The 21,784-nt window shown below is 39.1% G+C and overlaps 1 protein-coding gene across 3 annotated transcripts in view; it reads left to right on the top strand.

The window, feature by feature from the left end:
* The window catches only part of Grasp65 (Golgi reassembly-stacking protein 2), a 71,433-nt gene that overhangs the window by 1,548 nt on the left and 48,101 nt on the right, over positions 1-21,784 (top strand). For all 3 annotated transcript variants that reach the window (XM_019049986.2, XM_019049989.2, XM_072296365.1), the window contains exons 2-4: positions 35-115; positions 4,367-4,570; positions 20,108-20,325. In XM_019049986.2, the coding sequence (XP_018905531.2) occupies positions 35-115; positions 4,367-4,570; positions 20,108-20,325 (503 nt within the window). The remainder of the gene's footprint in view (positions 1-34; positions 116-4,366; positions 4,571-20,107; positions 20,326-21,784) is intronic.

Genomic DNA, 21,784 nt, shown 5'->3' with positions numbered 1-21,784 from the left:
TGTCATAGTTAATCATGTTTTAAATCTTCTGTAGGTTCAAGATCGGTCTCCTGGAGAAGCTGCTGGCTTGGAGGCTTTCTTTGACTTCATTGTTGCTGTTGGAACACAAAGACTGGTGAGTTTTACAACAGTAAGGGGGCCCTATCACAAGTGTAGATTCCACAAGTCTGTGGCTGTCCAGTACCCCATTGCTCTAGGGTGCTTCTGGACTGTCTGATTGAGATTCCTTGCGGTCGATCACCTTCTGATGTACATATCTTTTTCCAGGTCCTCTCTATCAATTCAGCAACATCATCTTATCGAAGAGGGAGGGGGCCATGTCCCCCAAGTCCAGGGGTTCATATTTTGGAGAGATGGGCCAATTTTGGACTTTTTTATACCTTTTTTCTTTAAAATTGTCTGTATTCTTTTTATTTTGTTCGAAGAATTTCAAAATTGCGACTGGAACTTAGATTTTGTAAGTCAGGACCCCATATGTTATCCCAGGGGTGCTAGGGGGGGGGGGGGGGTGAAATTCTGATTTCTTGGGATAGATTACCTGTTTGACCCCATGGTCCCTGACTTCGCCTCGACTTTAAATCATCAGAAGAAGAGCCTAGAAAATATGGGTGGTCTGGGACTCCCTGTCTGTTTAAAAGAAATAGACGAAACCCAGCAAATATTTCTAAATAATATCTACACAGATACAAAACACCCGTAATAAACTCCCGTTTCACATATAATCAGCGTTTATCAATTCAGACTGCAGACTGAAATTCAGACTGAAAAAAAACTGTTCGAGGTTCCTGACCTTGAAAGTTTCACTTTTACGTGAAACATTTTTGCAAGACCTCCTTTCTCCAACAGTTGCACAAAATACCCTCAACAGTTGCGCCGTGTAGACAAGGCCTAATACTCTAATACTAATAAAGATGTGTCGATTGGAGATGAAGAGAAAGTCATGCCAATGATGAAAGATAGCGGAAAATAATGAAGCTGGACTCTATGCGGGGTGATTAGATAGAAAGTGGATGAAAGTATAGGCCGGTCACGTAACGTCTGAAGGGAATGATTAGAAAATGTGATTTATGAAATGAAAGAGATAGGAACAGTTATGAAAAGAGGCATGGCAAGATGCGTAACTATAAGGGTAGGAAAGAACACAACAATTGCAGGGGTGCAGGAAGTTCTTGCTTGCATTCACATTTTTGGAGGCAGCTTTCGCATTTTTTGAGGTTGCCTTCTCATTGTTGTCCATGTAAGACCTGGGCGTTGCACTGTTTCCTTTAATTGAGAGAGCATGCTTCATTATTTCATTGGCATGAAAGAGTGTGCTTAACAATTTCCTTTGTTTCTGTGTTACACACTTTCCTTTACATAAAGCTATGCACTTGGCAGGGTTTTGCCCTCTTTCTTCGCATTTTTTTACCCCTCTTTAGGTGCCTTCATTTTTGCTCCGCGATCGGCAGATCAAGCACTTTCTGCACCCCTGATCATTGAACCATATGACAACCATTTCAAATCTTCAAGCAATGCAACTAAAATCATACCCTCAAAGCGCAGTATCAGCTTCAGTTGAAGAAGAAAAAATAAGTTTACCCACAGTAATTCGGCCTTGTTTATCCAAAAGAGCTTCACTACTAAAGTGTTGTAGCGAGCATTTTGGAAATAAGAACGCAGAGGATTAGGCCATAGACACGAGCTGTATTAAGTGAAGTACATTCGCAATCGGAGGATCTTGCAAAAGATAAGGGAGAGGTTAGCACCAACCGTGCACTCGAATAGGTACTACCAACATAACACCAATAGAACAGGGACAGATTGTCTATATCCAACAAAAATCATTAAAAAAAAAAAAAATACGTAAATTGCCTCGTAATCATTCAAATAGATCTCCCAACAGTGTTTGAGGTACATTGTCTGATTTTTCAATTTAAATCCGAAAATTGTTTCACAGCTATTTAGTAGGCAAGGTAAGTAATTGGTTAGATTCATTTACAAGAATGAAGGGAGCACAAAAGAAACACTTGAGCCAAATACCTGTTCAACCTGCACTGAACTCTTCCCTCTCTACCGACAATAAGTCAAAGCCATAGAGAGAAGCACCACGGCTACTGTAATGTAAAGACTTGTTGAATTCGAAGTCTCAAAAGCCTGTCCAGCAGTCTTGCAAGCGATGTTTACTTGCTATCCTCTAAAAGTTAAATTATCGTAGACAGAACCAAAAGGTGCTCTTTTGATAATATGGAGATAAAACCATGTAAGTGAGTACTCTAAGAAGAAACTTACAAGTATACTGAGAAACAACAAGGGCTCTCAACCCCTGAGAAAGGTAGCGCTCATCCTGGTAGGTTTGTAATCCTTTTATATGCATATCTAGGTTGTCGAAGCACTTCGCTGCAGTGGAGGATATCAGCAAATCTTTACATTATTTGATTCTACGTCTAAAATTAGTTTTCTCACTTTTATCATTCTCCAAGCGCTCTTAAAATGGAGGGAATCAACATAAAGAAGAGCCTACATAGTCAAGTTGCGGGGGAAAAATTGGGATACATAGTTTTATTGTTTTAAGTTGTTCTTTGGGGTGTGAAGAACGCTCACAAAAAAGTTCCCTTGAATCAGAGTTGCACTGAACCCAGGGGAGGGGGGAAGGGTCAAATTGGGGAATTTTCGGGTTTTTCTTGACTTTAGTGCTTTATTTGTTGACTTGTATGCCGAAAAAGATTGTATTCAATTTGAACTGTTGTGAAATACCCTATGAGTGTAAAAAGACCTCGGACCTCCTCGCCCCCCTCCCTTCCAAATTACACATGTTCCCATCTGTAGCAGTATTAGTATTGGTTTCAATGCAGCAATGCTCATTTTTACTTAAAAAATCTTAAAACTTCGAAGAAAAAAAGCTCCAAATACTCTTAGCCTTACTTGCATTACCACTTCACCATACCTCCCCGTTTCCCTCCATTAAGTCATTGTTCGGCACTTCATGGCTTAAATGGATAAAAAAATTATGTACACTCAATGTAACATGTCCGAGTAGAATTATTTAAAAAAATGCCTAAGCCCCATGCAGCCCCTCGCCCCTTTCGCCCCCTCCCACAAAAAATTATTTTCTACTCGTCCGATTTTACTCGTGGTAAGATGACCCCCGTTTTCATGCATCGTCTTCGCCTCTTCTAGTTCTCGGGGAAAGCTGATGTCCATCGGAAAATAGACTTTGCGCTTTTGGAGTTTTCGCAGAAATGATCCTGTTCAGAGTGCACAAACAAATTTATTGGTCTCATCAGTGTACCAATTTCGATGGATCTTGAGCTGCTAGAACCGACTATGACCAGACCGTTTTTTTAATAACATTTTAATTTTCCAGAAAAGCCGATTTTCCCGGCTAAAAGGGGCGACTATAAGCCAATTTCGGTGCAGTTTTAAAAGAACTGAAAATGATGGTGGTTTGTACAGGTAGTTTTATGTGTATTTTGAGCCTTTAAATCTGAATCAAATGGTTGGTTCACCATGACTCTCAAGTTTATCTTCTAGCTAAAAACTTCTCCCAACTGCTCCAAGTCCCCATAAGTAATAATTATAATTACTTTATTATTAATTTATTATACTTTAAATAATTCTACTCGAACATTTTACATTGGGTGTACATAATTTTTTTCCCCCATTGAAGCCGTTAAGTGCTGAAAAATGACTTAATGGAGGGAAACGGAGGGTAGTCGGGGAGGTGGTGAGGGTATTTGGGGATGGTGAAGTGGTAATGCAAATAAGGCTAAGAGTATTTGGAGCTTTTTTTCTTCCAAGTTTTAAGATTTTTTAAGTAAAAATGAGCATTGCTGCATTGAAACCAATACTAATACTGCTACAGATGGGAACATGTGTAATTTGGAAGGGAGGGGGGCGAGGAGGTCCGAGGTCTTTTTACACCCATAATTGGGTATTTCACAATAGTTCAAATTGAATACAATCTTTTTCGGCATACAAGTCAACAAATAAAGCACTCAAGTCAAGAAAAACCCGAAAATTCCCCAATTTGACCCTTCCCCCCTCCCCTGGGTTCAGCGCAACTCTGATTCAAGGGAACTTTTTTGTGAGCGTTCTTTACACCCCAATGAACAACTTGAGACAATCAAACTGTGTATCCCTAGTATTCCGCCATTTGTAGGATTTTGATCAGCCACATCTGGACTAACCGATCAGTAGAAGTAGGATTTGATCAATGAAGTACTTACTTTGGCCAGAGTAAAGATCTGTGTGGAAAAATGAAGCTCGGATGGACCCTTGAAGCTGTACGTTTTGGAACTTCATGGAAACACCTCTGTAGGTTTCTTTATTTTCTCTGATTTCTTCAAATTTGTTTTTCATTATTACTGTTTTCTTTTTGGCTGAATAGGATCAAGACAATGATACATTGAAGGAAATTCTGAAAAGTAATATTGATAAAGAATTGAAGATGGTAGTGTATAGCAGCAAGACACAGTCTATTCGGCAAGTGGACATCACACCTAGTGCCTCATGGGGCGGGCAAGGCCTTTTAGGTGTCAGCATTCGGTTCTGCTCGTTTGAAGGAGCCAATGAAAACGTTTGGCATGTTCTCGTAAGTTGAATGAAACACGTAATGTGGTACAAGCAAAGTGGGACTTATTGTGATAAAAAAAATTTCCACCGATAGATTTCCAAATTTTTACACTCATCGCTCTTTCACTACCGAAATGCTTTTAAGTTTAATATTTATCAAAGAAAATAGGGTCATAATTTACAAAGTATCCCTTACATTTAAGCAATTACCTTTTGCTGGATGTGGACATAGTTTATTACTGATACTCATTACTTCCTTTATAATGTGAAGTATAAATTCGACTTAGTGTTGTTGCCATTATTAGCACATGATAATTTATCAAAAGTGGATAGGTCATTCCATATAGAACCTACCAGCCATGAAACCGCCCAACTCGGATTTAGCTGATTAATTTTTTTCTTGATCAGACCACCAAATAATGAGCCTCTGCAAAATATCAGGTCTCAAATCGAACAACTCACTGAGATATGAATTTTTGATGTAAACATAAAAAATTACTGAAAACTTTAAGGATTTTCAAGAAACGAACATTTCGATCTTCCAAAAAAGAGAGGGCCATTTTCTCCAAAAAAATTTACTCCGGGCCCATTTTTCGTCGGATTGAAGTGAAACTTTGACAGGATGTTAATGAAAGTATGTAAAATTAAGAAAAGAATGCATAAAATGTTCGACTTCACTCATTGATATGCTGCGGTTGAATGTTTGTTACGATTTTGTCTGATTTTAGCGACAAAACCTTCCCCTCTTTAAATGCCCATAACTTTTGAGCTGCAAGTTATTTTTTGCTCCAATTTTATTTTTTAAATGTTCCTAAGAGTATCAGGAAGACGCCTGAAGAACAATTTTGATGGCGTTTTGGGTTATAGTATCTTTTTCTTTTGTCCGAAAAAGGCCTGAAAACCTGAAAATAACACCAAAATTATTCCGATAATCTACCATTACCCTGAAAAATCAACTTAAAAATCGCTCAATTTTTGCCTGAACGGTCCTTGCTGTAGGGACAATATGTTTGAAAAATTAAATCAATGGTATTTTGGGATTAAATTCTAGGTGGCGGTAGCCACCCCGGCCCAATCCTAAAAAACTCTCCCTAAAAGTTGACGACCAAGAAAACAAAAAAAAAAAAGGACGGGTGGCTGCTGCTTGACTAGTTATACACTACTAGTTATACGAAGAAACTCGATCGGGCTTTTCTGCACGGCTTGCGGTCCATTTAGCTCTCCTGCTAATTAAGCCGTAGAGTAAATCCCAAAAACCCTATAATATTTGGGTTAAAGATGCTTAGCTCTACTCATAATGCCCACCCTTTTTGAGTTTAGTTGAATATTAAAAAAGTTTTTAAGCTTTAACGACAACTTTTGGACCCCAAAACATGACGATGATGGAATTGATCAATCGCTGAGCAGATTCGGGGCAGATTCAAAGCCCGCGGAACGCTCGGCCGCGGAAGGCGGGCGTGTTCATATAGACAAACCTACAGCTATAACCGTAGAAAGAAATCCTATAAAACCATAGATATTTTGAAAATACTTTTAATGATCCCGAGACATATCGCTGCAACTTTGAAATAAATGAGACACAAGGGAGAAATAACGGTAAATAGTTCATTTTCTAGTATTTCCAAGAGGCGACCTGGAGGCACGGCTGTGGAAGTAATGGTAGCATAAACCCACTAAACTAGGTAAAATTTAAATCTGTAGACTCCGGAGATGGAACTTTTGGTACTTTCCCAGACTTACATAGGCGTCAAAAGGAGAAATAATCGAAAGAAGGAGCGGGTCCTTCAATTCTTCAAAACGAATTTGAATTTGAAAACAACTTGTAGAACCGCGCGATGGATGGTTAGCGCCGACTCCAGAAGTTAAATTTCAGGTTATGCTACTGTTATTATGGCTTTAAATATTTAAATAATAAGAATAAGATAGATTAATTGATGCGTGTTTTCATTTTATCATAGCCGAAGATAACTGGATCCATTTCTACATATATAATCCTTTTATGATTCCCGCACCCTTAATATAAGTTGTTACAGTAAGTACCTACTCAGATCGCAACCTGTTATTTCTTCCCAGCGGCCCGGATCTAGTGAGCTTTACAAGTAATTGTTTATGAATAATTGATGATATCCCACTATAGTGAGTCCTAGATACTATTTCTCGTTAATCAGATTCAACAACTAACCACCAGAAAATCATCCTTTCCCTCAATACGATGATGTCTGTCGGGGTCTCAATTTGTGGGGATGAAGTTGCGTTTCCACTTTCTCCTAAAATTTTGCTAGCAGCCGAACTCCTCTGGAGTTGTGTCTCTTCTCAGTGTATCATGCCACTGGTGCATAAAGCCTCAATGTTTCCATAGACTTGTAATGCTTTATATTAGAAAACTGGCTTATACATTCACCGTCAGTCGTGCGTGTCTACTTAAAGAAGCTCAGGGTTGCAATTTTTCATGAAAAATAAAATCTTGAAATTTCATGTGAAATATTTCACGGAATTGCAGAAACACATGAAAAATATTGACTGATAGGTGCTTTTCAAAATTGAATGCAAAATTAAAGGAAAGGCGACTAGTTGTCGCTTTTTGGTGCTTTATAGTGCGTGTGATATACCTAGCCTCTGAAAATACGTTTATTACATTTTATATTTTTCACAACTTTGTGAAATTCCGAGAAATATTTCGGGGGAATTTTCAATATTTCACATTTTTCACTTCACCCGTGCAACCCTGGCTATGCGTCACTCCGTTATTGCCCTTTGTTGTATGAGTATAATGAAACCAACTCAATGCCACAAAATCAAAGATACTTGACTTCAAACATTACTGTTAATTTGATTATTAGCAAGTCTCTTTGATTCTGTGTCAGAAGTTGATTGAATCGTCTAATTTGCCTATATTTGGATAAAATTCCTCAAATCAAGGCCTTTCATATTGACCTCTGCAGAAGGTATGTATCTATACTACTATATTGGTTTGATAAAATTGAGATGCTAACTAATGCAGGCTATCCTTGATGTGACCTCTCTACCCATTGGCTAAAATTTGCAGTACCTGGAGACGCCAACTTGCTGTCACTACTTACCACATACCCAAAGGAGATAATACAGAGCGGCTGTTCAATATATAACATCAGCGACTCCTGACCTCTAAATTATCTGAGTCCTCGCCTGACAAATTCACCCACTATGAGAGTGCGACAGAAAATTAGCTGTTTCATTTCATCACGGAGAATGGATATAAGAATTAATTCTCTGGCACACCCTGAGATGGTGTAATACTCACTCGATAGGAACTTTAGATGACCAGAGCTGGCAGGTTATTGAAAACTATTAATTGAGACTCAGACAGCAAAAAATTTTAGTTGTGGCGACTAAAATTTTTGGCTGCTACAACCTCAACATCTACTGACTATCCCCTTTGATGAAGCGTAAACTGCTCACATTTCTCAAGATGAGGAATGCCAGAGCTTGAAAGGCATCTCTCATAAAACAGAAAGTATTGATACCTACATACTTTGCCTACCAGTCTTGATGAGGCAGTGTACTGCATCCTCCATGTTCTTACTGCTGATTAAATTGTAGGTCAGAGAGGCTGGCTACTCGTAGTATAGATGATGGAACACATTATTGACTTACCTACACTGAGCTGCAGAATTTAGTTTGCATTCTATCATCAGCTTGATAGAATTAAAAGAAAGGTGTCCATGTAGGATATAAAATTCAGCCCTCTGTATAGGAGATGTCTCTACTGTAAAACGCTGTAAACTCATGTTTACAGCATAGGTGGGTGAATTCAAATAAGGGTCAAATTCCAGGTTCAATTTCCTCCCAAAATTATGTGAATTTTTGGGCGAACCAAACTTTATTTTGACTCTCATTAGGTATAGACTTAGGAAATATAGCTCGTCGAGCTAAATAGTTATACTTAAACCCGAATTTCCACCGTCACGTGTATCACTTCCCAAAATTTGCTCTAATTTTGCCTGATTTCCCAAATTTTCATCTTAGAGGTGACATATAATACTTTTAATTGAAAATTGAACGCAATTGTCATAAAAGCATCGTCGAGCACCAAATTAAAGCATAATTGAAAACATGTAACCCTTTCATATCTTACAAAACCAAAAAAATTCATCCATCATGAAAGATATCTGGAGCTTATTCTGCTTATGCTTTTAGACAGTTCCGTCTGTTTATCAAAATGCCTACTATTTTCCTTTAACACGAGAAGAAGCTTTTAATTCTTGGAATATTGCAGTACAAAATTGATCAAAAACATCGAATTTTAAAACTTCAAGTGGGCGTGTACCCGCTGAAGTGGAGGTAAAGTCAGGAAAAGTTTGAGGAGTTGCATTAACATATCAATTACGCTGGTCAACTTTTTTTTTTTTTTTTTTTTTTTTTTTTTTTTTTTTGATTTGATTTGATTTTCCGAAGATTTGCCAACGGTTTCGGAGTAGATTTTTGGCACTGATTCCGAAGATCACCTCCATTTACCTGTATCAGTGCGACTTATCCCGGGAAAGTTCGGAATTATTCCAGAGAAATCGGAATTTTCAATAAAAATCTAGCTTTTCCAGCAGAGTCAATCTTCCGGGAGAATCTGTGCACGATGGAAAAAACCTAGGAATTTTTCGATTTCGTAGCCTAAGATACATAAGAAACCATGTATTGCACCCCTATTAAAATTTCCTTTCTTTTCCTAATGCCAAGGTTTTCCGGTCCAGTTTCATTAAAATCAATTAATTAGTTACCGAGATAGTGTTTTAAGCCACGGTCACCACCTTAGATTTTCGAATCTTGGAAATTTGACTAAAATTCGAGTTCCTCATTCAAAAATACCCGCGGGTACCAAGTTTCGCGTAAATCGATTGATTAGGCGCTGTGATAGCATTATAGGCCATGTCCGCCATCTTGGATTTTATAATTTTGAAAATTCGACTAAAAATTCAAGTTTCCCATTGAAAAATACCGCCGGATACCAAGTTTCACTTTAATCGACTGATTAGGTGCTGAGATAGCATTTTAGGCAACGTCCGCCATCTTGGATTTTCGAATTTTGAAAATTCGACTAAAAATTCGAGTTTCCCATTCAAAAATACCCCCGGGTACCAAGTTTTGCGTAAATCGATTGATTAGGCGCTGAGATAGCATTTTAGGTCATGTCCGCCATCTTGGATTCTCGAATTTTCAAAATTCGACTAAAAATTCGAGTTCCCCATTGAAAAATACCCCCAGTACCAAGTTTCACCAAGTTTCACTTAAATCGGTAGGAAAGAGCGCCTACAGGGCTTAAATAAGCAAGTCTCAGTTGTAACAGTTTTCCACTCTGTCCCACTAAACTGGGACATGGGACAGGATGGAAACATATGGGACAGGATGGAACGGGACAAGATGGAACGGGACAGGATGGAATAAGTTGTTTTTTTAGCTTATCTCTAACAGTAAAGACAATTTTGGTGTTTTTTTTCACGGAATATTTAGTAGCACATCCTAGAGGATCGGAATAAGAGAAAATTTTCCCTAACGCACACTTCGAAAGTATTTTACGAGCTGATATTAGTGTGTGTGTGTATGCTTGACGGCCTGTTAGTTATCGTGTATAGCATTCTGTTTGGCATCGTTAATGGCGTTAATCTTGCACAAAAATTTGCGAATTTCAGAATTTTTGCCATCTACGACGTGTGAACTATTCAATAAAAACAAAAAAAGTCGTTTTTGGAAAAACCTCAACGTTACGGAAATCATTTAGAGCTTATTACATCGTTGCCATGTCTCTCCTGACTGTTGCTGACTGTTGCTCGGGACAATGATTCTAGCGCGTAAAAAAGTTATTGATGGAGCAAAAAATAAATTGACATATTTTTTTTCTCAAATTAAAAAGCATTACCTATCATCTCCGATAAAGTTTTCTTAAATAATCACTCTAGTTATGCTGCAACATCGATTGAAAGTCAAGAACCAGGCACGGGGGACACGCAAATATGGGACAAATGTAGGCAATTTGCACATTCAAAGTTCTCCTAAATTTTTATTTCAGTCCAAATAAAGTGGGAAATAGCATGTAATAGTCAACAATAGTGTGGAAAATGAGAAAAAAATTTGATCTGCCCATGTTTCTCAGATTATGACGATTAAAACAGCTGGGGACACCAGATTAGACGCTTATTTGAACTCACCCAGGTACAGCACTGAAGAGACGGACAATGCAGAATAGTCATAAATCACAAGTGGCTCCTAAGTTGTTGTTCATCTGACTCCTTGCCTAAAAAAATCCTTAATCCTAAAAAATCCTACAAGCAGTGTAAATGGTAGAGCTCTTGCACTGAGATGCAGAATTTAGCTCGCATTCTATCAGTAGCTCCATTAATCAAAAAAAAGTATCAGATAATGTAAGACATAAAAATTAGCCCTAAGCATAGGTGATGTCCCTACTGTAAATCCTGGTTTTGTGCCTACCGTACACAGGAGATGGGACATAACATAAAAGTCCTATATTAAAGGCGGCTCCCAAGTTGTTGATTATCAGGGTTCTTGCCCGATACATTCATCCACTTTGAAGGTGTGACAGAAAATAGACTGGTTCATTTTATCATCGAAAGTAAACCCATCAGTAATTAAAATGGCACTCTCCCTTTCACCCTGTTGCGCGTTTAAAATCAATCGGTCGATGTGGACTCTAGTTGACCGGAATGGGCAAATGGAGAATCATGATGATGAAAGTTATCAAAGGGTTTCATTGCAGCAGGCCGATTATTGAAAGTTTGAAGCAGTCTGATAAGAGATCAAAATGCGATATATTGCATGGTTAAGATAGGGCTGTCTTGCCTTGTCGTACTGACATAGTTTCAATAATCAGCTCGCAGTTGAGAAAATTTATGTTATCACGACTAAAGTTTATTGTATACCATCTCCTTATGAACGGAAAGATTTAACGTACGTACCAAGATGATTTTATAGGTTGTCTGGATAGGAATGCACATAGTAAGCAAAGTAAGTAGCATCTTTTCGTCTCTGGTACATCGTTCCCTCAGTAATCAGAGAATCATAAAGGAAAACTCACTTACAACCAAAAAGGTACCTAGAGAGAGAGTGATTCATGATTCATGCAAAATTTAGAATAGTCACATTTGGAAGCATTATTCCTCAGGGCAGCATACAATTGAAAACGTTTCGTGCGTACAATAAGAAAACCATTCAAGAATTTATATTGTTATTAATTAATAATTTCAGAAATAATATGACAAAGGAGCCAGGAGAAATTGCGATGATATTCTGCTCAAATCCGATCCAAAATTTCCGAACAAAACAATAACATCTATACTATAAGCTCCGAGACCTCCTAATTTTGCGAAACTGGTGACGCTTAGTTCCAGCGTTCTACCGGGCCGATTTTCATGATTTTTGCGGCTATCGACGGGCAATTGTCTCTAGATAAGCCAACTCCTTTTAGATTTTCAAAATATGGCCCAGGTTTTTTTATATTACGTGGTAAAGTTGCGAATTCTCCCATTTAAACAATGTAAATTTATACTGTTTGTCATAGTTCGTTTGAGCGTTCTACCGGGCCGATCTCCATGATTTTTGCGTAAATCGACAGGTAATTGGCCCTAGATGAGCCCGCTGTAATCAGATTTTGGAAAAAGGACCCAGGTTTTTTTAAAATCACGTTATAAAAGTGAGTGAGTTTACAGAATGCTCCGGTACTGCTACCGCTATGCGCGGGAGGATGCGCAGTGGTCGAGGAGGTTGCGCAGTAGCTGTGTAGCCTGCGCTTCAGCTGTACACTTATCTACACAAGATTCGCGCTACCTTCCTCACGTCAAACGGTGGCCGAGTCGTCTAAGACGTCGAATGCGTCTTATTAGAACTCGATGAGAGTTCGATCCCCGACTCATGAAATCTTAATTATTATCTGACTATATCATTGTTCATTGTTTTACTGCAATATTTCATCAAGCAGTCATTCCAAAATGCGTCCTTTTAATTTTAAAGTAATTTTAAGTAAAGTTTAAAATTAAAGTATACCTCATATCGTAATTTTTTAAGGGAAAAATAAAACTAACACTGATAGGAGGGTAAAAATAGGGCCGCGAAGCGGCCCATTGATGGCGCGGAGCGCCTTCAGGGGGTTGGGCCGCGTAGCGGCCAGGGGGCGTAGCCCCCTAGTAACCTCTATTTATCGCCTCTGTAGTTTCGGCGTTTGAGTTTAGCAGAGATTTCTTCTTGGCTCGGAAGGTTTGGGTTGACAAAAATCCTGCCGCAGATCATCAGTAAGCAAGAGCGTGTCACCGATGCGTTTCTACTCTCAGCTCTAGTGGAGAAAGAAAGAACTTTACTTGCCTTATGTACTGGCAAATTCGCCAGTGGTGGCAACCATCCGAGGTAATCATGCGGTAAAGCGTTTGTCTCGAAACAAGAGGATCCTCCGTTTGCTTCCTCACTGAAAAAAATTTTGAAAGTCCGAATTTTATTTATAAGTGCCGCATAGGGCATCGAAGGGTTATTTTTTCCCAAAAATAAAAGTGAGGGTTGCATTTTGATTGAAACGTAATTGAAAAGGGCTCCTCCTGCGTCAGAGAAAATTCTGGATCCAAGGTCCAGGGTCCCTGTATAAGGGTATACAGGGGCCGTCCAATAAACTTGTGTTTTCTTGGAGGAAAAAGCAGACTCCAGATAGAAATTATTGTAACATAGTGTTCAGTTAACATCCTTTGCAATAAATTACGTAAGACCTTTTCCCCATTTTTAGGCCCCCATACTTCTCCTTGTGCAGCACCATAAGGCATCCCTTAACCCCCCCCCCTCTGAAAATTACGTAAGGCTCGAATAACCCCCTCCCCTTTTTTTTCAGTTATTGTAGATCGAAGCATTACGTTTTCCGCTAGGAAACAATGAAATTTTTAAGCCACAATTTTTATAAGTGAAACTAAATTTCTGGAGTAAGTTCACAGGAAAGATTCATGATATAATTACTTTAATAAATAAAAATATGGAGCAAAATTGAAGATTTTTTTGGCGTTGGGAGTAAATAGTTAAAAGTACAAAGTTGACGTAAGGATGAAGTCACCACTCATCATCGTGAGAATGAGTGGAGAAGTGGGAATCAAGAGAAATGATAGGGCATGGTTCGCTCGGTCAGCAATCGGTGGTTTCCTGATTTCCTCTAGGTATTTCATCTTGAATTTTATTATCAACCTGACGAAAAATGGATTTTTGCATTTTCTTGAAATATAGGCTAAAAAGTTGACGTAAGGCTCAGCCGTGCCCTCTCCTCCCCTCTCATAAGGCACCGAAAGGCTGTTATAGACCCCCCTCCCCTAAGAGCCTTACGTAATTCATGGACGGCCCCTTATTTGTATATTTTGTATTCCTTATGGTCTTTATTACTTACAATTCCTAATCATATAGATAATAGAATAGAAATCGTGCAGATTTTCCTTTAAAAAAAAAAAGGGGCGTTCAAGTTGGTTTGAGTTTAAAAGATTCCTGCTTGGCCCGAAAGGCGAGGGTTGACAAAAATCCTGCGGCGCGTGGGGAGTGCAGTGTCTCTGCAGAAAGGAAACATCGATGCTCCCGATTGCGCACCAGACAGTTTGCGATGGAATTCCGGCAGGATTTTTGTCAACCCTACCTTCCGAACTCAAGGAAGGAATCTCTGCTGAATGGTCGACTCTGTAGTTTCTATCGTGCGTAGCCAATGAGAATTAGGCATTACGTCAAGTGACCCAACTTGGTCACGATTTTAATACTGACCTGCGGTTTTTTTTCTGTGACGCACAGGGTGTGCCAAAAATATGGATCCTTCTTAATGATGTTCCGAGAACGATTACAGATAATTGACTTGCGGTTTGAACGAAACTTCCTTCAAAAAAGGTGGGCCGCTTTCGAGTGGGGGGAGGGGGGGGGGGGTTCGTTACCCCTCTGCGTTGCGCCCGGGAACAACTTTTAAATTTAAAATGGGAACTCTCTTTGCCTGATACTTCGTAGAAGTCATACCAAAAATACGTGATATCCCTCCAAAAAAACAAAAATATGATTTTTATACAAAATTTTGGCCCAATCCAAAAAATGTTACCAAGTACAAAAAAAAAAAAAAAAAAAAAAAAAAAAAAAAAAAAAAAAAAAATCAGGCATCCAAAAAATATGATGGCAGTACCGTTTGGATTCATCATTTAAAAGGAAATGATATCCAAACGGCCCAAGTTTCTCTTTCATGCCCATGCTATATACTATACACCCCCAACGTTTTATTTACCAAAAAAAAAAAAGATTAAACACCTGTAAGGTATGATGATCTGAGCACGTTTTGATCCATCGCTTTAAAGGAGTATGATATCAAATCAGCCGAACTTCTCTGAAATATGCCCATCTCAGATCAATAACTTTTTCGAGACCTTCCGACTCATCGCTGAGGAGACACTGATCATTACTTGACCCTTAGTATACAGGGTGTTTCAGACCACCCGTACCAGGCCTTTTTCTCGGTTGGTTTAGGTCGCACGAAGTCGGAGACCGCGGGGTTGAATAGGGAATTGACCCCAAGGAATCCGAATTTCGTGGTCCCGAAACCCTCCCACCCCCCCTTGGGGGGTAAAGGGGGGTCACGATGCTATAAGTCACGGTTCCCGACCAAATTGCGAATAGATCGCATCAGAATTGAAAAGCACGGAAAATTTCACGTGGAATTGACCCCTAAAAATCCAAAATCGGACCATCCAAGGCCCAAAAATGACCCTTTAAAGAGGGGGACAGTACCCCCCTCCATACTTTCTCTTTGGTCTCAAAATTGACGTAAATTCTCCAGAAAAAGACGGTTTCCGAGGTAATCGACCTTGAGAAATCCAAATTTCATGGTCCCGAAGTTCCTTTAGCCCCCCTTGGGAAGTAAACGGGGGGGGGCCCAATTTTGAAAATCGGGGCTCCTTTCCGAATCGCAAATTGATTGCATCCAAATTGAGGAGCAGAACACATTTACATCTTAAGTGACTCCTAAGAGTTCTAATTGACCCCCCTGAACGGCAGAAAGTAACCCCTGAGGAGGGGGGCCTCGCCCCCGCCAAAAATTTCTCAGGATTCCTCTTTGGTCGCAAAATTGACGTCGATTCTCCAGAAAAAGATGGTTTCTCATGTAATCGACCCCGAGGAGCTCAGGGAACATGAAATTTAGAGTCCTCGGGGTCGATTACATGAGAAACCATCTTTTTCTGGAGAATCGACGTCAATTTTGCGACCAAAGAGGAATCCTGAGAAATTTTTGGCGGGGGCGAGGCCCCCCTCCTCAGGGGGTTACTTTCTGCCGTTCAGGGGGGTCAATTAGAACTCTTAGGAGTCACTTAAGATGTAAATGTGTTCTGCTCCTCAATATGGATGCAATCAATTTGCGATTCGGAAAGGAGCCCCGATTTCCAAAATTGGGCCCCCCCGTTTACTTCCCAAGGGGGGCTAAAGGAGCTTCGGGACCATGAAATTTGGATTTCTCAAGGTCGATTACCTCGGAAACCGTCTTTTTCTGGAGAATTTACGTCAATTTTGAGACCAAAGAGAAAGTATGGAGGGGGGTACTGTCCCCCTCTTTAAAGGGTCATTTTTGGGCCTTGGATGGTCCGATTTTGGATTTTTAGGGGTCAATTCCACGTGAAATTTTCCGTGCTTTTCAATTCTGATGCGATCTATCCGCAATTCGGTCGGAAACCGTGACTTTTAGCATCGTGACCCCCCCTTTACCCCCCAAGGGGGGGTGGGGGGGGTTTCGGGACCACGAAATTCGGATTCCTTGGGGTCAATTCCCTATTCAACCCCGCGGTCTCCGACTTCGTACGACCTAAACCAACCGAGAAAAAGGCCTGGTACGGGTGGTCTGAAACACCCTGTATGTCCTTGTTTAGATGTCAAAGAGGTCCTTATGAGAACTGTATTGAATTTTTTTTCTTTAAAGAGATAAAAAACAAAAAATCGCCATAAAATTGAAGAAAAATTCGAAGGAAAAAAAAATGAATGGGCCGGCCGACACGTTCAAAAAAAAGGGGGAAAAATAGATACATTGGTATGCCCCAACATTTTGGCATGGGTGACCGACCCGGTCTTTCAAACATCCATGAAGTTGTTAAGAAAGAAGCATTGTACCTAAGTAGGAGGCACATAATATTCGCAATAATACGCCAAGGTTCAGTAGTTTGTAAGGCCTTCTATCAGAAAGAAACAAAGAATATGGCATTGCTTGAAAGTTGTTAAGTTGTTCACACTCATGTGTGAATATCTTTCAGTCTATCTTTCAATTACGATTTCAAGAAGGACTGATCCTCCTTTTGACGATGATACTTGTTCATGTATATGCAAGAGAGACGATAATCACCCTACTATCTACCACTTGTATGTACGGCCGGCCGGCCCATTCCTTTTTTTTTCTTCGAATTTTTTTTCAATTTTATGGCGATTTTTTGTTTTTTATCTCTTTAAAGAAAAAAAATTCAATACAGTTCTCATAAGGACCTCTTTGACACCTAAACAAGGACATATACTAAGGGTCAAGTAATGATCAGTGTCGCCTCAGCGATGAGTCAGAAGGTCTCGAAAAAGTTATTGATCTGAGATGGGCATATTTCAGAGAAGTTCGGCTGATTTGATGTCATATTCCTTTAAAGCGATGGATCAAAACGTGCTCAGGTCATCATACCTTATAGGTATTTAATCTTTTTTTTTTTTGGTGTATAAAACGTTGGGGGTGTATAGTATATAGCATGGGCATGAAAGAGAAACTTGGGCCGTTTTGATATCATTTCCTTTTAAATGATGAATCCAAACGGTACTGCCATCATATTTTTGGATGCCTGATTTTTTTTTTTTTTTTTTTTTTTGTACTTGGTAACTTTTTTTGGATTGGGCCGAAATTTTGTACAAAAATCATATTTTAGTTTTTTTGGGGAGTATCTAATACTTCAAGTTTTTGCCCAAAAAAAGGCCTGCAAAACAGAAAAACCCAAGAAATTTCGCCAATTGTTGGCCCTAACTTTGGAGGAGCAACTCAAAAATCGCTCAGATTTTTACTGAATTCTCACTGCATGTGAAATGCGTCTGGATAATAAAAGTGAAGTATAAGATATTTAATCCCAAAATACCATTGATTTAATTTTTCAAACATATTGTCCCTACAGCAAGGACCGTTCAGGCAAAAATTGAGCGATTTTTAAGTTGACTTTTCAGGGTAATGGTCGATTATCGGAATAATTTTGGTGTTATTTTCAGGTTTTCAGGCCTTTTTCGGACAAAAGAAAAAGATACTATAACCCAAAACGCCATCAAAATTGTTCTTCAGGCGTCCTCCTGATACTCTTAGGAACATTTAAAAAATAAAATTGGAGCAAAAAATAACTTGCAGCTCAAAAGTTATGGGCATTTAAAGAGGGGAAGGTTTTGTTGCTAAAATCAGACAAAATCGTAACAAACATTCAACCGCAGCATATCAATGAGTGAAGTCGAACATTTTATGCATTCTTTTCTTAATTTTACATACTTTCATTAACATCCTGTCAAAGTTTCACTTCAATCCGACGAAAAATGGGCCCGGAGTAAATTTATTTGGGGAAAATGGCCCTCTCTTTTTTGGAAGTTCGAAACGTCCGTTTCTTGAAAATCCATAAAGAAATCCAAAATTCACATCTCAGTGAGTTGTTCGATTTGAGACCTGATATTTTGCAGAGGCTCATTATTTGGTGGTCTGATCAAGAAAAAAATGTAACAGCTAAATCCGAGTTGGGTGGTTTCATGGCTGGTAGGTTCTATATTGAATGACCCGATTATAAATTATTTTGGTTTGTTGTTTTTTTCATTGTACTGACAATTGAGTCCTCACTGTCTGTCTCATTTTGCATGCCTCCATTGCATACAGCTCTATCCGTCTCCTATTTCTCCCCCATTCTGCAAGGAATTCAAAGAGAAGAACTAACTTGCAATCCAACACTTTGGCTTGCCATTGAAAGGATTAACCATAGAGTACAATAGAGTCGCAATGTACTGGATCACCGATGAAGCCACTTTTGGAGGCTGTTTTGTCCAGTACACGAGAGACTAGTGTGCGGCGACTAGCGATGACGCATGCGCTGGGACTCGCGCTCAGGGCTCCCCACTCCCAACTCGGCTCCGCTACGTTGTCTGTCAGGTCCACACGCATTGAACCAGCTAAGTAGGGCGGTAAAAAGTCTGAAATTGAGTCCATATATGAATATTATCTAGGAGTAATATACATTAATGAATTCATTATGGCTTTGAATATCTATTTCAAGCAAAATTTGCACAAATCAATATCGATGAAATTAAAAAAAGTCGAAAAAACACAAGCAGTCGTTGATTTCTCCATAAGCCACCGTGTTAAAAAATGCCGGTTGGTTCACACTTGGTATAAGTCAGAAATTAAATCCCTATATGAATATTCTCCAGGAGTAATATATACATCATTGGATTCATTATGGCTTTGACTATCTAATTATAGCCAAATTTGCTCAAATTAATATCGATTGAATTAAAAAATGTCGAAAAAACACAGGCAGTCGTTGCTTTTCTCGTAAGCCGCCGTGATAAGAAATGCCGGTTGGTTCACACTTTGTGTAAGTCAGAAATTAAATCCCAATATGAATATTATCCAGGAGTAATATACATCAATAGATTCATTATGGCTTTGACTACCTTTTAATAGCAAAATTTGCAAAAATTAATGCTGATTGAATTATAAAATGTCGAAAAAACACAAGCAGTCGTTGCTTCTCCCGTAAGCCGCCATGATAAGAAATGCCGGTTGGTCCACACTTTGTATAAGTCAGAAATTAAATCCCTATATGAATATTATCCGGGAGTAATATACATCAGTAGATTCATTATGGCTTTGACTACCTTTTAATGGCAAAATTTGCAAAAATTAATGCTGATTGAATTATAAAATGTCGAAAAAACACAAGCAGTTCTTGATCTCTCCGTAAGCCGCCGTGTTACAAAATGCCGTTGGGTTCACACTTGGTTCACACTTTTCGGAGCACACGCGGCTCGGAAACATCTGTTCATGGATTGGCTTCATCGGCGCTCCAGTACTTTGCGACTCTATTGTACTCTATGGGATTAACAGTACTTAGTATTGGCCTTTTGCAAGGTGCAGGGATTTGAAAATTGACAACTGATTCCAACGGCTAATTTCTTTTTGTTGTCAGTGTCGGTTTTTTTGTCTTGTTGTCTCAATGGTTACATTTAAAAAGCGACTGCCAATTCCTAATGGAGGGATACATTTCAAGGGATGAAGTGACCAGATTCGACAGGTACTGTGGCATTTCTAGTGCACGGGATCCATTCCCGCCTAAAAGTGATCGATTTAAAAGTCCGAATTTTGGGGCGATTTTAAGTTGTCTTTTTTTTCAGGGTTTCTTTTGGTCAAAAAACTCCAGGACAATTCCTAAGATATCATGTAGGAGCCTTAGTTCTTTCAATACAAGCAATGGAAGGAAAGAAAAAAAAGTGTGCAAGTGTCCATTGATAGGATTGTCCCGCTAAGAAGCACCTTTTTTGCTTTTTTCAGGAAGTGCATCCACAGTCTCCGGCAGAACTAGCTGGTCTAAAAGCCTTTTCAGACTACATAATTGGAGCAGATTCCATCCTACATGAAAGCGAAGATTTATTCACTTTAATTGAAACTCATGAAGGGAGGCCATTGAAACTGTATGTTTATAACATCGATAGTGACAGCTGTCGAGAAGTGACAATAACTCCCAATTCACAGTGGCCTGGATCTGGAAGGTAGTAAAGTGCCTCTTCTACCCTAATTGTTTGATTATATTGGAAGTTTTTTTTTTCATTTATTTATTTATTGGAAGTTATTTCAAGGTGATTTTATGGACGCCATATCTTGTGTTAAAACGACGTGCAACATGTTGCATCGATTAGCTGTATGCTTTCAGCTACTTGTCATTTTTCTCGAATTTTGAAATCGCACTTCTGTTGCCATGAGACTAAACTGCCATGAGATGTACCAAATTTGACAAACACATTCAACATAATAAAGGTAGAGTTTTTTTAGAGGAGAAATATTGCATTCGAGTGCAGTTTAGATAGCAGTATTGAATGCAATATCTTTCCTCTAAAAAAAACTGCTTCTTTATTATAATAAATTTGTATGTCAACATTGGTAAGTGAATTCTTAAGTCTCCTGACAACAGAGTTGTGATCTCAAAACTTGAGGAAAATGACGAGGAGCTGAAAAAATGGAACCAATCAATGCAATTTATTGCATGTCGTTTTGACACAAAATATGGTGTCCATCGAATCACCTTAAGTTGTTAATACATCCTAGCATAAAGATGTATGAATTACTTGTACCTAGATCCATTTGCAGCATATTTTAAAACATTTTGTTCCGGGCTCTTTTTGCATCCTACTGTCGGATTGATGGTAACTGAGCAGATTTTTAATATTTGTTCACTAGAGTAGGCCGAAAAAGACTATTTTGGAAATTTGAAAACGGCTAGGGCTCAAAAGTTGTCAATAGGCACGGACAGAACGATGAAAAAATCCCAGGCCATAAATCCTCCATCTCACTGTCAACATGGGGGTTGAAGTTTTAAGGGTTGAATATTCCGATTTTTCTAGTTTTTTCTAAGTAAAATTGCTCTCTGCGTTCGCATTAGGGTCAAAACTTTTGCAAACTAGAGTATTTTAGAGTCCCTTTATAGAGAAAGTTGAGACAACGCCGCTTATGGATGTCACAAACGGGAATAAAGATTAAACAAATCGGACTTTTTTTTTAAACTTTGATCAACCCATTCCTGTTTCTGCCCCCTCTCTCATTCCTTTAGTTCCTTTTTGTACCCCCAGTTCCCCGGTCTATTCCGGTTTATAATCTTCACTATTGATGAAAGTGTAATATTTATACCCGCTTGTGACACTGATAAGGCCTAAAATACATCTAAGTGCCTCCAAGGTATGGCCTCTACAAGACTCCTCTGCGATATATGGAATCGAATGTGGCAATTCAACCCAAGCGCGGTTGCAGCCAGAAGCCGACAGAGAGCGCTGAAACTCATACTACGTTGCCAAGTTTGTTACGAAGGGTAAGGAACTATAGGCCGGAAGTATTTGCGGAATATTCCGTCTGATCTCATTCCGGACTTTGATTTCGTAAAAATGAGAATTTTTTGTTCCTCCAGGGTTTCATGCCTCAGAGACTGACAATGAGCTGGCTTTTTTACGCATAATATGC

Source organism: Bemisia tabaci, chromosome 2, assembly GCF_918797505.1.
Source record: "Bemisia tabaci chromosome 2, PGI_BMITA_v3".
Classification (NCBI taxonomy): domain Eukaryota; kingdom Metazoa; phylum Arthropoda; class Insecta; order Hemiptera; family Aleyrodidae; genus Bemisia; species Bemisia tabaci.
This window is presented reverse-complemented; position numbering and strand designations above follow the sequence as displayed.